This window comes from Mastomys coucha, unplaced genomic scaffold (genome assembly GCF_008632895.1).
Source record: "Mastomys coucha isolate ucsf_1 unplaced genomic scaffold, UCSF_Mcou_1 pScaffold8, whole genome shotgun sequence".
Classification (NCBI taxonomy): Eukaryota; Metazoa; Chordata; class Mammalia; order Rodentia; family Muridae; genus Mastomys; species Mastomys coucha.
The window spans coordinates 64,851,271-64,866,063 of NW_022196914.1; the positions used below are offsets into that span (position 1 = coordinate 64,851,271).

The 14,793-nt window shown below is 35.3% G+C and overlaps 1 protein-coding gene across 11 annotated transcripts in view; it reads left to right on the top strand.

Moving 5' to 3' along the window:
• Adamts6 (ADAM metallopeptidase with thrombospondin type 1 motif 6) overlaps window positions 1–14,793 on the top strand; it is a 235,161-nt gene that overhangs the window by 193,735 nt on the left and 26,633 nt on the right. For all 11 annotated transcript variants that reach the window (XR_004115935.1, XR_004115934.1, XM_031360639.1 and 8 more), the window contains one exon: window positions 12,726–12,855. Coding sequence is in view for 9 of the 11 variants with exons in the window: in XM_031360639.1 (XP_031216499.1) it covers window positions 12,726–12,855 (130 nt within the window). In the remaining 2 variants the exon portion in view is untranslated. The remainder of the gene's footprint in view (window positions 1–12,725; window positions 12,856–14,793) is intronic.

A 14,793-nucleotide genomic window follows, 5' to 3' on the forward strand; every position in this document is an offset into this window, starting at 1 on the left:
GTAGACCAGACTGGCCTCGAACTCAGAAATCCACCTGCCTCTGCCTCCCAAGTGCTGGGATTAAAGGATTGCACCACCACCACCTGGCAATCTTCCCCTTTCTACTTAAAACGAAAAAAGTCTTCATTCAGATAACATATGTTTAAGTTAGGCTCTTAGTAAAGTAGAATAAAGGCTTATTAAGGATGAGTTCAAATAATTTAAGGTTTAGGCATTTTAATAATGATATCCTAAAGCTGAGGTCAGCTGACTTTGGGAAAAGAAACATGGTGATACCTTCAAGTATGCAACAGAATGCTGAAGGAGGAGCCCTACTGCCTGTTCTTATGTTGATCAATTGCTGTATTTGAGGATGGTTTAGACACAGTCTTGTCTGAGGTCAAGGACAGATTAAATGAACTACCAATGTTTTTTCAACCTATGATTCTTTTTGTTCAGAGAGCACATAGACCAATAAAGGTGGAGGCAACATGAAAACTTAATTAAAAAAAAAAACAACCTGAGATTATTAAAGTAAAAAGTATGAAACTTTTAAATGAGCTATTCTTTTCTATAACACTCAAATTGAAAAAAATGGCAATGATTTGTCGGGAAGGAAGCAAAAAAACTAAAGAAAAACAGGAAGGAAGAAAAGCCCGTGGAAGGAGAGATTTCTTTTCCATAGTGAAACTACTTTGATTCTGGAGCTATTGATCTTATATCTGAGGTGGTTCTGGGAACCCAAACTCTGCTTGAGTGTGAGTGATTATGAGCATTTATGAGACCATTGCTTTTTGTTGAGAGTGGGAAGTCAGTGGTTGAAAGTTGGCAGATGTGATGTGCAGAATTGTCATTTGTCTTGGTTATCCAGATGTTATCTGGGGACCAGCTGCCTCAGTTCAGTTAGGGATTCATTTGAAAAGCTGATCTGGGGGCTTCATTTCAGACCTCCTGGAGATAAACTTTGAGCAGGGACTGTGTTTTCTCAAGCTCTCCAGATGGTTCTCTGCTCACACAAGATTTTGGATCACTGTTTCTGGCTTTCAGAGTAACTGAAACCTAGTACTATAGACATCTATAGTTCAAGGACTACTCACTGAGGTCTGAATTTCTGAGCGCTCATTTTGCTCCTAGAACAATATCTGAAGCATTCTAGGGGGGAAAAGGCATTTATAGATAGTAGGTGGTTATGAGCACTCATAAAGCCATGAAGCAATAATTTTGACAAATGCCTTATTTTCATTTCCTGTTGATGTGATAAAATACTCTGACAAAAACAACGTAAGGAAGAAAGAATTTACTTAATCACAATTATAAGTTACAGTCCATCATGGCAGGAAGCCCAAAGTCAACACAAAAGAACTTGAAGCAGCTGCTCACATTGCATTCACAGTCAAGAGCAGAGCACAAACAATTAATACATGTATGCCCCCAGTGCTCGACTTGCTTTGTCTAATAACCTTTCCCAGGGAATGGTGTCACCCACGGTGGGTATGTTTTCCTATTAATCAATACAATCCCCCTCAGAGATGCCTACAGGCCAGCCTGGTCTAGACAACTCTTCATTGAGATTCCCTTCCCAGGTGATACTAGATTGTGTCAATTTGACAACTAAAACTAATGATCAAAAAAGTATGTATACATCTTTTTGTCTACTGTAGGAAATTTGATGTCCTAGGGTAGATAACATATTATAGATACCAGCTATTGAACTTATTTTTCCTACATGTGCCTCTACTGTTAATTCCAGATACTTTAAACACTGGAAGTGTATATTTGAAAGAAGTAAAGTTCCTTAGAGCTCAGGAATGTTTATCAAAGTAGAGTCCAGAATCATTTACCATAATGGCAAAAAGGACATAGAAACTAGGGATAAAAACTAAAGTTGGTTATTAATTATGATATTTTACTTTGATCTTCCCAGGGAGGTACTGGGAGCCTTGAAGCTCTAAAGATTTTAAATTTAAAAAGTGCCAGAAGAACTCTCAAAGATCTTGTAGTTGGAGCCTCCTAAGACTCCTTTTTGTTATTGTTCATCAATGTTCTAGACGTACTTTACTGATATCAAGACTTTTTGAACTGGGAGTCAGGGAACAAGAATGATAGTTTTCTATGATGAGATATTTTAAGATAAGAAATTAAAAACTGTTTTTCTGTAGCTTAGCAGACCTGATGACAAATGTACTATACAGGAAACTTTGGTGCTGACTCAGTTATTCTGAGTCAGTGATGAAGTACTTCCTTGATTGATCAGGAACATTAAGATGCTATGGGGTGTTGTCTTCAGGATAAATGTGACTTCAGGGTAAATTTTAATTCTTCTGTAAAAAAAATAACTAGATTAAGGCTTTCCTTCTTTCATAAACCTTCTTACTTCTAGAATTTGTTTCTTTATGCCTTACCCAAATGATTATGTACTATATAATTTAATGAGTTCCCAATGTGCTACCATTGGATTAATGGTCATAATCATGTGTTAATTAATTAAGGTCAGCTTAATACTGAAAATAATATTATATGATAAAAATGTAGAACTTGTCTTGGAATAGTAATTCATGTCATAAAACATTTGCTCCATGGCTTTTGGTGGTAAAACTAGCAATTACTTTATCCTTACCCACTGACTTCAGTCATCACATGCCTCCTCTTTACCAATGTTTGCCTGGGTGTGTTGTTCCCAAATTTCAGCACATATCAGAACTACTAGGAGAGTATCTTAAAACACACATTATTAGACTTTGTCTCCAATTTCTGACTCAGGAGCACAAGTCTTGATAGTTTAGGAGCCTTATGCCAGTAACTAGGCTAGATCCAAATGCCTAGTAAAGCCACATGATAATCTTTATTTAATTACAGGTGGCTTTGTGACATGACTGTTTAATGACAAATGAAAAATGTATAGTTTATAATGTGATACCTGGTATCCTTTGATCATCCTAAATAACCTTTGCTATAATTAACTTTATTACATAGACTTCAATTTAAATAATTTTTAAATTAGAGATGCAGCAGTAGAGGCTAGTTAATAATACTTTAACACAGTGTTTCTCTAATAGTAATAATTGCTTACTCTGAACAAGGCTTTTCACCACTTAGCACCTCTATAGAGGAACTTGCTATATATCCATCCAAGTATCTCTTTAACCAGCTTGAGTTTGTTCAAAAACCTTCCTCAAAAAACAGCTCTTAAGCCAAGCAATGGTGGCACATGCCTTTAATCCCAGCACTTGGGAGGCAGAGGCAGGCAGATTTCTGAGTTTGAGGCCAGCCTGGTCTACAAGAGTGAGTTCCAGGACAGCTAGGGCTACATAGAGAAATCCTTATCTCGAAAAACAAAACAAAACAAAACAAAAAACAGGTCTTAACTTGCCACAGGTTGGAAAGACCAGGAATCTAAATGTTCCTGAAATCCTGATACTTGGACTCCCCCTGACACCCCATCTTTTATAAATGATTAGGAATTTAGTCTGACCATCAATTTTTTAAAAGATCCCTGGGTAATTCTAAGGTGCAGTCTATATTTAAATATTATTGGCTTTGATATGAATTAAAAGTTTTAGTCCTCAGAAAATTAACATCTCTTATTAGTTGGTTATGAGTTAAATTCAAAGGTTGATGAGATTCAGGAGTGAGCATTTGGGATGGGAAACAGAGACCAATGTCATTGAGTGGCGTGGGAAAGTGGTAAAATGGAAACCCATGATTTTAATTAGTGTGGCCATTGACTTGGACATGCTATAGAAAGTCTATTTGGAGCTCAGTTTGTTTATGTTTTTTCTTTACCTGGTGGATCATTTATCATACCTAATTAATACTTTTAAAATGAATTGCAACTGTGCTAAACAGTCTGCAAAGGTCCTCATTGCAATTCATCTTTCTCTGGTATTTATAGAACTAAAATGAATATGAGCAGAACATCCCCGATGTGAGATCAGAGGACACCACTAGAATTTAGTATTTTAGAGCATTTTGGAGGTGAGATTTTTCAGGTCAGGAAAGCTTAACCAGTAAACTCTATGCAAATATTGTAAAGTCTACATTAATATAAATTGGAAACACTTCAGGTCTCAAGCACTTTGAATAAGATATGCTCAACTTATAAATGGCTGTTAGAGTCAACCAAGTTAAGCTACAAGTTACGACGTCACAAGCATGCAACTCCTGTTACACCTCAGTGTTTATGAAAATTCCCAGCATTTCTTTTGGTAGCGCTAATTAAAAAGAGACCCCTTTTTAGGAGAGTACTGTTTTTTAGAGAATGAATATTGCATAGAGCAGCAATATTCATGATAATTTCCTGTTCTGTCTTGCAGTTTTCTACTATTAAACCTTCCTTTTGCCATCTTCGTGACCTACCCAACTTCTCTCACTTCATATAGCCCTTTCGATTTTATAGTAAAGCTTCCCAAGACCACTACCCAAGAGTCTTTAGCACTGTATTTAACTTTGACCTGTTTTGCTGCCAAGGAATTAATTATTCAATGACAGTGAAAAGAAAAATAAGTCTAATATTGTATATTTGTTATAGTTTTGCAGTTACACTTAAAATGTTCTGCTTGTCCTCCATTAGCATTATTAACTATCTTGGTAGTCTGTCCACATTGTTTTCCCCCTAGGGTTTTCTCTGCTTCTCTTTGTGATGTGAAAGAATTTCATACCAAAGAACTCGTTTTTTAATGTTTCTTATAGTGTTCTTTCACTGTTAAAGATGAGTTAAAGCTGTGCTCAGATTGAGGAAGAGAGAAGAGACAGTCATTACAGAGAACATGTTTTGTTGTTATTGTTTAAAGATCAAAGAATATAGTTTTGTTTTGTTTTTGGTTTTATTATATAGAGAAATGACTCAGCAGTTAAGCTCACTTGCTGCTCTTGCAGAGGACCCATGTTCAATACCCAGAATCCACATCATAACTGCCTGTAACTCCAATTCTAGGAGAACTGATACCCAATTTTGACCTTTGTGGACATATGCACACATGTGGTACATTTATGTACACTCAGGCAAATGCACATGTGTATAAAATAAATGTCTTTAAAATCCATACTGTATAGGTGTTCTGACCAGACACCATTGAATATCTAAAGTGCTATTGTTGTTTTCCTTTGTACTTACAGAGTCTGTTTCATTGCTCTTGCATGTTTGGTGCATTTTAAATTATTTTCCTTCCCTGGAAATCATTGTAAGTTGACTGGTTTTTGTCCTTGTTCGTTTGCAGTGGTAGGAAAGCATTATATCAGTGAGCTATACCCCAACCCAACAAGCCTATTTTGTGTGTGCCTGTGTATGTGTGTGGGGGAGTGTGGGGGGTTGGGTGAGTGGGTGTGGGTGAGAGAGAGAGAAAGAGAGAGAGAGAGAGAAAGTTGTTTTATACATTTCTTCTTTCATCTAGATTTTTATATATTGGATCTGCTTTCTACTCTCTGACCTTTGGAAGTTGGTTTACAACTACTATGGGTTTGCCAAAGACACTATAGGTGCTCATGGGTTGCTACAAAGTAAGAGTTCCTTTTCATGTTTTCAAGTTCTAGCTATAGAATCACAGTAGCACTGGTTCTAGTCAACACAAGTTACTATTAAATTATCTCATCCTATAAATAAACAAAACATTTCTCCCTGCCTAGGAGGTATTGTAAAAAAATTACTGAAAACTAAAAGTTGCATTAAAAAAAAACTAACTTGATGTGTCATTAAGACTGGGAGAAAAAAATCACCTCACTCCTTTTCAATCTATTTTGACTTCCTTCTCCTAAGAGAAAAAAAAATTCATATAAGCACAATTTAGGGCCCTAGTGATTTTCAGGATTTAAAGATGGAAAATGCTTTGCTCCTCCAGACCGGGAACTAGAGATCTTAAATAATGTGTAAACATCTGTCATCTGTATTTGATATTTTTCCTGAGTAGTTTTTTTCCCTCCATCTCCGTTAGCTCAGTCTAAGGCTGTGCGTGATTAAAGCACAAAGTGAAAGGAAGGAAACAGAAAAGACAAAATATATTGAAAATGGCCTCTGATAGCAACTTCTCTGTGACTTAACAAGTTTATGTAATAGTCTATAATAATTTATAAATAATTTTCAAGTTGTCTTAATGAGTTTATCATATAGATTGTCTTAGCTATGAAACATTAAATATTTCTTCATCATTTCTGTGGTGATATCTTTTGATGCCATATATTTTATTTACAAGAATGATATAATACAGATATAATGTAAACTCTAATGGTAGTAAGTCCATTCTGAATGGACATTTTAAAATGTTTTTAAAGTAATTAGTGGAAAGATGAAATATTGAGCCACACCTAGTCGTCATGCCTATAATCTCAGCACTTTAGGAGAACAAAACAGGAAATTAGTAAGCTAAAAGTAGCCTGAGCTACATAGAGAGTTTGAGGCCAAATGGGCTTCATTTTAAACTCTCCTTAGAGAGGAAGAAGGAGAAAGAAGGGAGGAGAAAGTGAGAGAGAAGTATAATGCAGTCTTCAGGCTAGAGCTAATACACAACTCAAAGGAGACATCCTTAAGGTACCAGATGAAGCAGAGAAAAATGTTTTACACTTAATTAAGTGTCCAATGAATTTCTTTGCCAATTCTAAAATGTCTAACACATTTAACATCACTAAGAGGTCATTTCATACAAGTAAATCTTGTAGGGCTTGATTTTGTAAATAACTGACACTATTAGGCATACACTAGAAAGTCACAATAGATTAGTGCCAATCTGAAATAGAGAAAAACAAAATCCAACAGGTTGAGGGTTTGTGTTGGTGGTGGCTGTCTCTGCTTCTCTCTTTCTCTCTCTTTCCATCTCTCTCTCTCTTTATCTCTGTCGCTGATGTTTCTGGGGATTGAATTAAGGGCTTCATGCATACTAGGCAAGTGACCTGAGCTATATTCTCAGCCCTATACTCTAGAATACAAGGAGAACACAGACAGAGCAGGGGAATGCTTCAAAATTCTGAACTATTGAAATAAAGATAAAGGGCAGAGGTAAACTACAGCATGTTCAGATGGGAAAGAAACACTAGGGGCCATCTAATTTGATTGTCTCATTTTGCAAAGAGAAATGGAAATTTGTCTTAGGTCCTTCATTGCCTAGAGCTAAAAGTAGTTGGAGGTGAAGGAAAAGCTAGAAACAAGATAAAGTGAAATGGAAGGGGCATCATACTCATTTGATTATGAAAGAGTTCTTATATTATGAAGATCCGGAAGTGCAAAATCACCCAGTAATTTAACATACTAAAAATACCTTGAAATAAGAGTTGAAAATGCAATATTTTACTAGGTAAGGTATGTAATATAATGACCTTTATCCTTTCCACTGAATCCTTTCCACTTTTAATGTACTCTGACTGAGGTCAAGATTTTACCTTTCTACATAGTAATTAAATTCATACCTTTAAACACTGATAGAACTTAATGGGTTAGATTAATTTAGACATTTTTTTCATGAATGATGTTACTGTACTGAATAGTAGAAATTCCTTTTTTGTGTGCTGTGATCTCAAATAAATCTATTTTGTATATACCCCATCCTAATTTACCTTCAGTAAACACAATTTCTTTAGAAAAAAAAATATATTTGTATTTAGACAGAGTCTCACAATGTGGCCCTGGCTGCTATAAACCAGAATGGCCTAGAACTGGCAGAGATCCACCTGCCTCTACTTCCCAAATCTGGGATTAAAGGCATATGCCACCATGGCCAACAATGAAAACTACACTATTTTTAGAGTAACATTTCCACTTTGATCATTCTGTGTTTCCTCGGGGCATCTACTGTTGCCTAGGACAGAGGAAAACACTTGGAAGGCAAAGAAAAGAAGCTTTTGAATGACTTTAAAAAATGAGCAGTAGGCTCTTCAGAAAAAGGAAGCCATGTGGGTGGAGTTGATTGGTACTCTGGGTGCCAGCTCTTAGATCCAAGGCAGATGGGCTTTGCCCTGCCCTGAAAATGCATATGTCTGGCCAATAATCACACAACACAACAGCCAGATTCCAGTTCTCGAAGGCAAAGCAAATAGGGTTGTTGTTTTTTTTTTTTTTTCCTGGCACTTGTCACTCCTTGGATGCTATCTGCGTTGAATATAGGGATTAAATTAATGTTACTGACCATATGCTATGTATGTTGTGGTTATATAATGTTGTCTTGGTTGCTAACTATTTTAGGTGCTGTGGCTAAGCAAATTATTGCCTTAGCCACCAGCCACATTTTTAGTATAAACTCTGAGTATTCCCTTCTCTACCTCTCCAGAAATCTGTTCCTTGGGGAGAGATGCCACATTGTGCCACTCTATTCAATTACTTGGAGATCAGTTAGCCTATCAATCCCAAGTGTACATTTATAGCTCTCTTTCTTTCCCATACTGACTTAATCATGTGTTCTGATATCATCTACTTAGGACTGGAAGGGTCAGTCTTGTAGAATTTGGAGTACCTCAATCTTTTTCCTGCTCTTGAACTCTGCTGTCCTCATACTTCCTGGGCTAACACATGCCACTGTTTCAAGTTCAATATTCAAACACTAACTTCTTTTTTCTACTTTTAAAATGGTGACTGACATGAGAAGAGCAGTATTAGAAATAAATTTGTAAAGGTCTTTAATGACCAAAACCAAGAAGGCCAGTGTTCTCTGAGGTTTTCCCTCAGAATTGGCCTGAACTGTGAAATTTCCTCACCTGAGACATCCACCATCTTTACAGTTAGAATAAACAGTTCCATCCAGTACTCACTTGCCATTCTGTGGATTCCTTGCTCTTTTTCCTGTGCTATATACTATTACAAAATGCCATTAAAAACTATTTGCTACTGTGTACTTGAAGCAGTAATTCAAGTTCGGTCCTTGCATTGTAGAACAAAGGCTTTGGTATCAAAAGTAAGTTTAAACTATTGGCATATAAGATCTCGATAAATTTAAAACTTCAGACCAAAATGAGGGGTTCTTTTCTTTTCTTTTCTTTTCTTTTCTTTTCTTCCCTTCCTTTCCCTTCCTTTCCCTTCCCTTCCCTTCTCTTCTCTCCTCTCTTCTTTCCTTTCCTTTCCTTTCCTTTCCTTTCCTTTCCTTTCCTTTCCTTTCCTTTCCTTTTCTTCCCTTCCCTTTCCTTTTCTTTTCTTTTTCCTCTCAGTGTTGGTAATTAGAACCAGTGCCCTGCACATGTTACCCAAATGCTGTGTCACTGAGCCATATCTCTCACTGTGCAGCTACATTTCTAGTCCCAGAGTTATGTTTACATTTCTATACTTTAAATCATCGTTCATTGTATTTGATTCTTAAATATCAGAAATGAAAGACAGGCAAAGAGGCTCTGAATAGTATATACTCTTTCTAAAGTTTGAAAGTCAATATGTATTATCAAACAAATAAATTATTTATACTTTCATGAAGTTTTAAGTTAATTACATTTTGTAACATGGTGGGATTGCATAAAGACACTTTTTATGCTAATAACTTTAGGTTTTTAAGAGTAAAATATAGTCAGTATAGTTTTATTTTCATCAATTAAATTCTCAGATCATCTGGCACTCTTTAGGGGATTGAAACACTGAGCCATGAAAATTTTTTTTTCCAATTTGATGTGCACTGACTGGTTTTGTGGACATCTTATGAATTTTGGTAATAAACTATAGATTTATTAGTATGGAAAGCATACTAATTTTGTGTAAATTTAGATCACAGAGAGGTTTAAAATCAACTTAGCAGTGTTTTACACGTGACTTTAAAATAGGCTATATGTACATGAGATATCATATGCAAACATTCTAAACTGAACTTTTCTTGTTCACTTAGATTATTTCCATTGTATTATCTACTTTCTAAAGTTAAAAGTTATATACATCTTTAATTAAACATTTTATTTAAAATCTGTCCATTTAGGTTCATTTGTTTATGGTTATATTGTTGATACTGACTTAGGATCAAAACAGAAAAACAAACAGTCAACCTGCCAAGTGTGGGGATAAAAGCTGGAAATATGAGTGCTATTAGATGAAAATAGTGTGATGCTGTGGGGTGATTTGAAATATGTTAATGCCACATTGATACAACATTTTAGAAAAAAATTAATGAGTATAAGAAAAAATATCGTTATAAAATATAAACAATTTTAGTTATCTTTTCAAGGACATTAATTTTCATTTATCAAAAAATAGCATGCTAAAATTATAAAAACTTCGAAGCCCCTTAGTTCCTAGTTTTTAAGGATAATGGAATGTACAGCCAAAGATGAGTCAACTTTTAATGCTTAATATGGAGTTCAAAATTGCTTAAGAAGCACAGTGTCTTATATTTTGTTGAGAGTGGATGACGTGCCAACCACATTGACGTCGCAGATTTACTTTGTGAGTCTATGTATTGTTAAGGTATAATCATTAGGTCTTACCAAATAACCAAAGAGCTCTAGGCTCCATAACAATGACATGAGACTATTCTCAGTGGCTATTTGATTCAGTGTGGTCTTGCCTACACTCTTAGTTTTTAGCAGTAAATATTACTTAGAAGACATTTTTGAAATTACATACACAGCTATAATTTATATAAAAGCGAAATGTAAATCTCTGATAATTACTTATACTAGTCTGACCTGAGATTCAAGTTGCAGAGGGCCTGCTTTTATAATAAAGGTTGCTTTAAGCAAGTACATTTGTAATCTCCTCTTAAAGAAACTGAACTTTTATCTTAACCTTTAGAAACTAACTTACAGTTTCTGTCACTGAAACTAAGCAACATAGATTCCATTTCATAGTTTTAATGTTTATTCTGAGAATCAACCAACATACTGTATTAAATTTCAGCATTTTTGTTCCAAAAGTAGCCATATTTAATGCCTTTTAGAAATACATGCTAAACCTAAAAAAGCGACGCCTGCTCTTGATATAAACAAACATTTCCTTCAACTGGATATATTGCTTTTCGTAGCAATGTTCGTAGCTGAGCCTTGTGACTAACAGTGGAGGTATGTGACGAGGTAGCCACATGGACATAGTTATCTGCCCACAGGAATGACAATGCAGAGGTAATCTGTTGAAACATGGAGCATCTGAGAGTGCATCACAGCTATGCTTCTTGTGACTCACTCTCCCCTCAAAGATCTTAATTTCAATAGTTAAAAATTCCACTGCTGTCACTTGCTGTTATAGGGATTGGGGGGGAATGAATACAACATACTTTAAGACATTTCCCAGTAAACTGTTAGACTATATTTTAGACCCCTAAAAACATGTTACTGAAGGTGATCCCAGGAGTCTTGAGTCACTGAAAACAATAAAATATACCTTCTTCGACAACTCACCATTGAGATCGTAGCTACAGAAGTTAGTCTGCTGAGATCAATAGGCTTAATAGATTTTCCTATCAATCTCTTATATTCAAAAGGTTTAATTTAATGTGACCAACACAAGACAACTGATGCATGCCCGAGACATAAGCAGCCTTGGGAGAAGCCTAGTTCTTCAGGGGAAAGTTTCCTTCATCAAAAGATCCTTTTTCATAAGAACTCCCACATTTGTGAACAAATTCCTTTTTGAAAAAAGGATATTACAGCTTAAAAATGACCATAAGAAAGGAAAGGATGGACAGAAAGAGGGAGACAGGCAGGCAGGTAGACTGATGAAAGGATGTATAGAATCAGCTGGCATGCAAATCCGCGCTTCCCTGTAGGCTGTGAGTGCTGCTTTTACAGTCACATTACATTTTCATAGGGAAGGGGAGGCTAAGTTCAGGGAAGAGCTTTACTTATGCTCTTATGCCCATTTCCAAGATTAAATTGTTAATAATGAATGACGTCTTTTGTATAATCTGAAATAGCTGTTTTTCTTTGATATTGTGAAATATATGTCTCTTAGTGCTTGATTCCTGATACTAAAGCAAAATAAGTATATATCAAACCTTTTCACAAAGGATGTTTATAAGTAAAAGTCTGTGTGTGTGTGTGTGTGTGTGTGTGTGTAGTGTGTGTGATTGCATTTCATGAAATGTGAACAAGTTGTAGTGTATATGTCTGCCAATAATCATAAGCACATGCGTAAGAATTTTGTAAATTGTAGAATGAGAATGTTTTTAGTTATGCTAATAAGTCACATGGACTAATGTTTAAGAACAAAATAAGCATTTATAAATTAATATTATCATAAACTATGTATTTTACTTTTTGACAGTGGTATAATCAAAAGGTATCCAACTCTGTTAAAATAAACAGACCAGTTCCTTGCAGTCCAAAAGTGGTTCATTACTTATGAACTCTAACTTGATAAGCTCTTAGAAAGATGCAATCATAAGTGGAAGGAAATAAGTGAAATGTGTGGATGTGATATATTCCTAATTTAAAATAATCTTGTTTTATCCTGTCCTACAAAATGTCAGAAAGTAAATTAGTCTCTGTTCCTTTGTTTTTAAATACACATGCATATGCATGCATTGTCTTGTACTGAAATGTATATTAATACATTTTATCTCATATTTTGGAAAATTCAAGGAATTTTTTTAAGGAAAGCATGAAGATGTACATAAAAATGGAAACAGTAATTGCAGCTTCAAAACATCTATGGTTCTGAATACGAAAACAATCATTCCGTCTAAAGTTTGACTATAATCAGCAACACTTCTGTCCTGTTTAGAGAACTAGACAAGTGTTTCAGAACAGATAGGACAGCAGTGATCCAGTGAGCTTGACTTCCCAGAGGAAAGCAATACATGCCTCACATTTTGGAAGGGAAACTACTCTCCAATTAAGGATGCCATTCCTTTTTTTTAAAGGTATCCAAAGACAAGAAGTGGTCTGTAAAAGATTGGATGATAACTCCATTGTCCAGAACAATTTCTGTGATCCTGACAGTAAGCCACCTGAAAATCAAAGAGCCTGCAACGCTGAGCCTTGCCCACCTGAGTAAGTGTGCCAAAAGTGAAAAGTCATTTCTTTGGTAAAAGAAGAAAACATTATGTATTCACATTTGCGAGTACATGCCTTGCTTCTTGTAAAATTGTACAGTAGTTCCTGTCGTGGGAAACACACAAAGCAACCAGAGTAGTAGACAGACATTTTTGGAAAGACCATGTACTTTTCTTTTTCCTCTTCTCTGCTACTTAGCTTTATAAACTCATCTCAAAATAAATCTTTAAAACTATGTAAAACAAAATGATCATCAAGATCCATGGTCTAGGTTTGTCCCAATAGATTTGCATACTTTTGTGTAATTGTGAGCTCACCTCATCAAGTTAATACCTTGGTATTTGAGATTTTGAATATCATGCTGGGCATCGACTTGGTATTTTAAGGCTTCTGGGTAATACTGGTTATACCTGTTTTGGAGTTTTTGTTGTTGTTGTTGTTGTCATTTTGTTTGGGTTTTTTTTGTTCCATTTGTTTGTTTGTTTTTGTTTTCCAAGAGAGGGTTTCTTTGGGTAGCACCGGCTGTCCTGGATTTATCTTACTCTGTAGACAATGCTTGCATTGAACTCGCAGAGATCTGCCTGCCTTTGCCTCCTACATGCTGGGATTAAAAGCAGGCACCACCACTACCTAGCTTCAAGCCTATATTCTCAAACCCAATGACTTGAAGCTTACAAGCTATTCATCATTACATATATACCAGTGGTTCTTGGCCTTCCTAATGCTACCCTTTGATACATATGCTGTGGTACCCCAACCATAAAATTACTTTTATTGCTCTTTCATACCTATAATGAATAATAATGTAAACATCTGATATGCATAATACCTAATTTGTGACATTCCCCCCACCAAAGGAGTCATGGTCCACAGATTGAGAACCATTGATCTATACAATGTAGAGCTGAATTTCTCAATAAAGGCCTCTTTAACGGTTTAATATTAATTGTCATATTAAAATATCTGATTAAATTTGTTTCCTAGTTCCTTTCCTTTTGTAGTTCTGGAATGAAGTTTCTTGTTTAAGGTGGGAGGTGGAATTCAAAAGAGAAGAATAAAGAGAATGTAAAATTAGAAAAGTTTAGTCTGATTTTTTTCTTTTTTTAAAGATCTAAAGATACATATCTTTATTGGTCAGTTATTACTAGCTTCTTTTTTAGTTTCTTCTTTCCTTATTTGAATTCAGACAATAAAAGAGAAATTTTAAGTGTTTGAAATGGTTTATGTAATATTCCCAGTAGACATTCATATCTTAGGGATAATCATCATAGACTGCTATGGCTCAGTAGGACCAGATGTGAGTGTGAGTGCAAAGGAAAGCTTCCTTCTACACAGTGATGTGATGTGCAGATGAAGGGAAGAGAAGAACTTCCTAATATCAGTGTTAGTATTTTAATGTGTGTTATTTCCAGGTTTTTCTATGTACATATAGACATGTATATGTAATGAAATGATATATAGTCCTTATATATTATGGTCAATTCTTAGTATATTTTGAACATTATCTTTGATGACTTTTAGGAGTTATGTCATTGTTTATTTAAATTGAATTACAGTGTTGTATAATCCTTGTTCTGTTTACACTCTTGCTTGTTCTTGTTTACACTTAGTGTTGTGCTACCACCACACTAAACAGTTTTGCCACTAAAACTATGTTGTACATAATTATACCCTCTGCAACATAATGAGGAATACAATTTCTAGCCAAGTAAGAAAATATTTTAGAATTGTGACACATTGTCAAATTATTCCCCAATGCTTGTAACCCTAACATGTGCTACAAGACAGGAGAAGCAAGAGTTAAGGGGTTCAATACCAATATTGGCTATGTAGAGAATGTAGGCCATCCTGTGCTTCATAAGGTTCTTTCTCAAACAACAAAATAAAATAAAGTGGAGCAGAAAAAAACTGAAGAAAATTTAAGAAAATATAAAA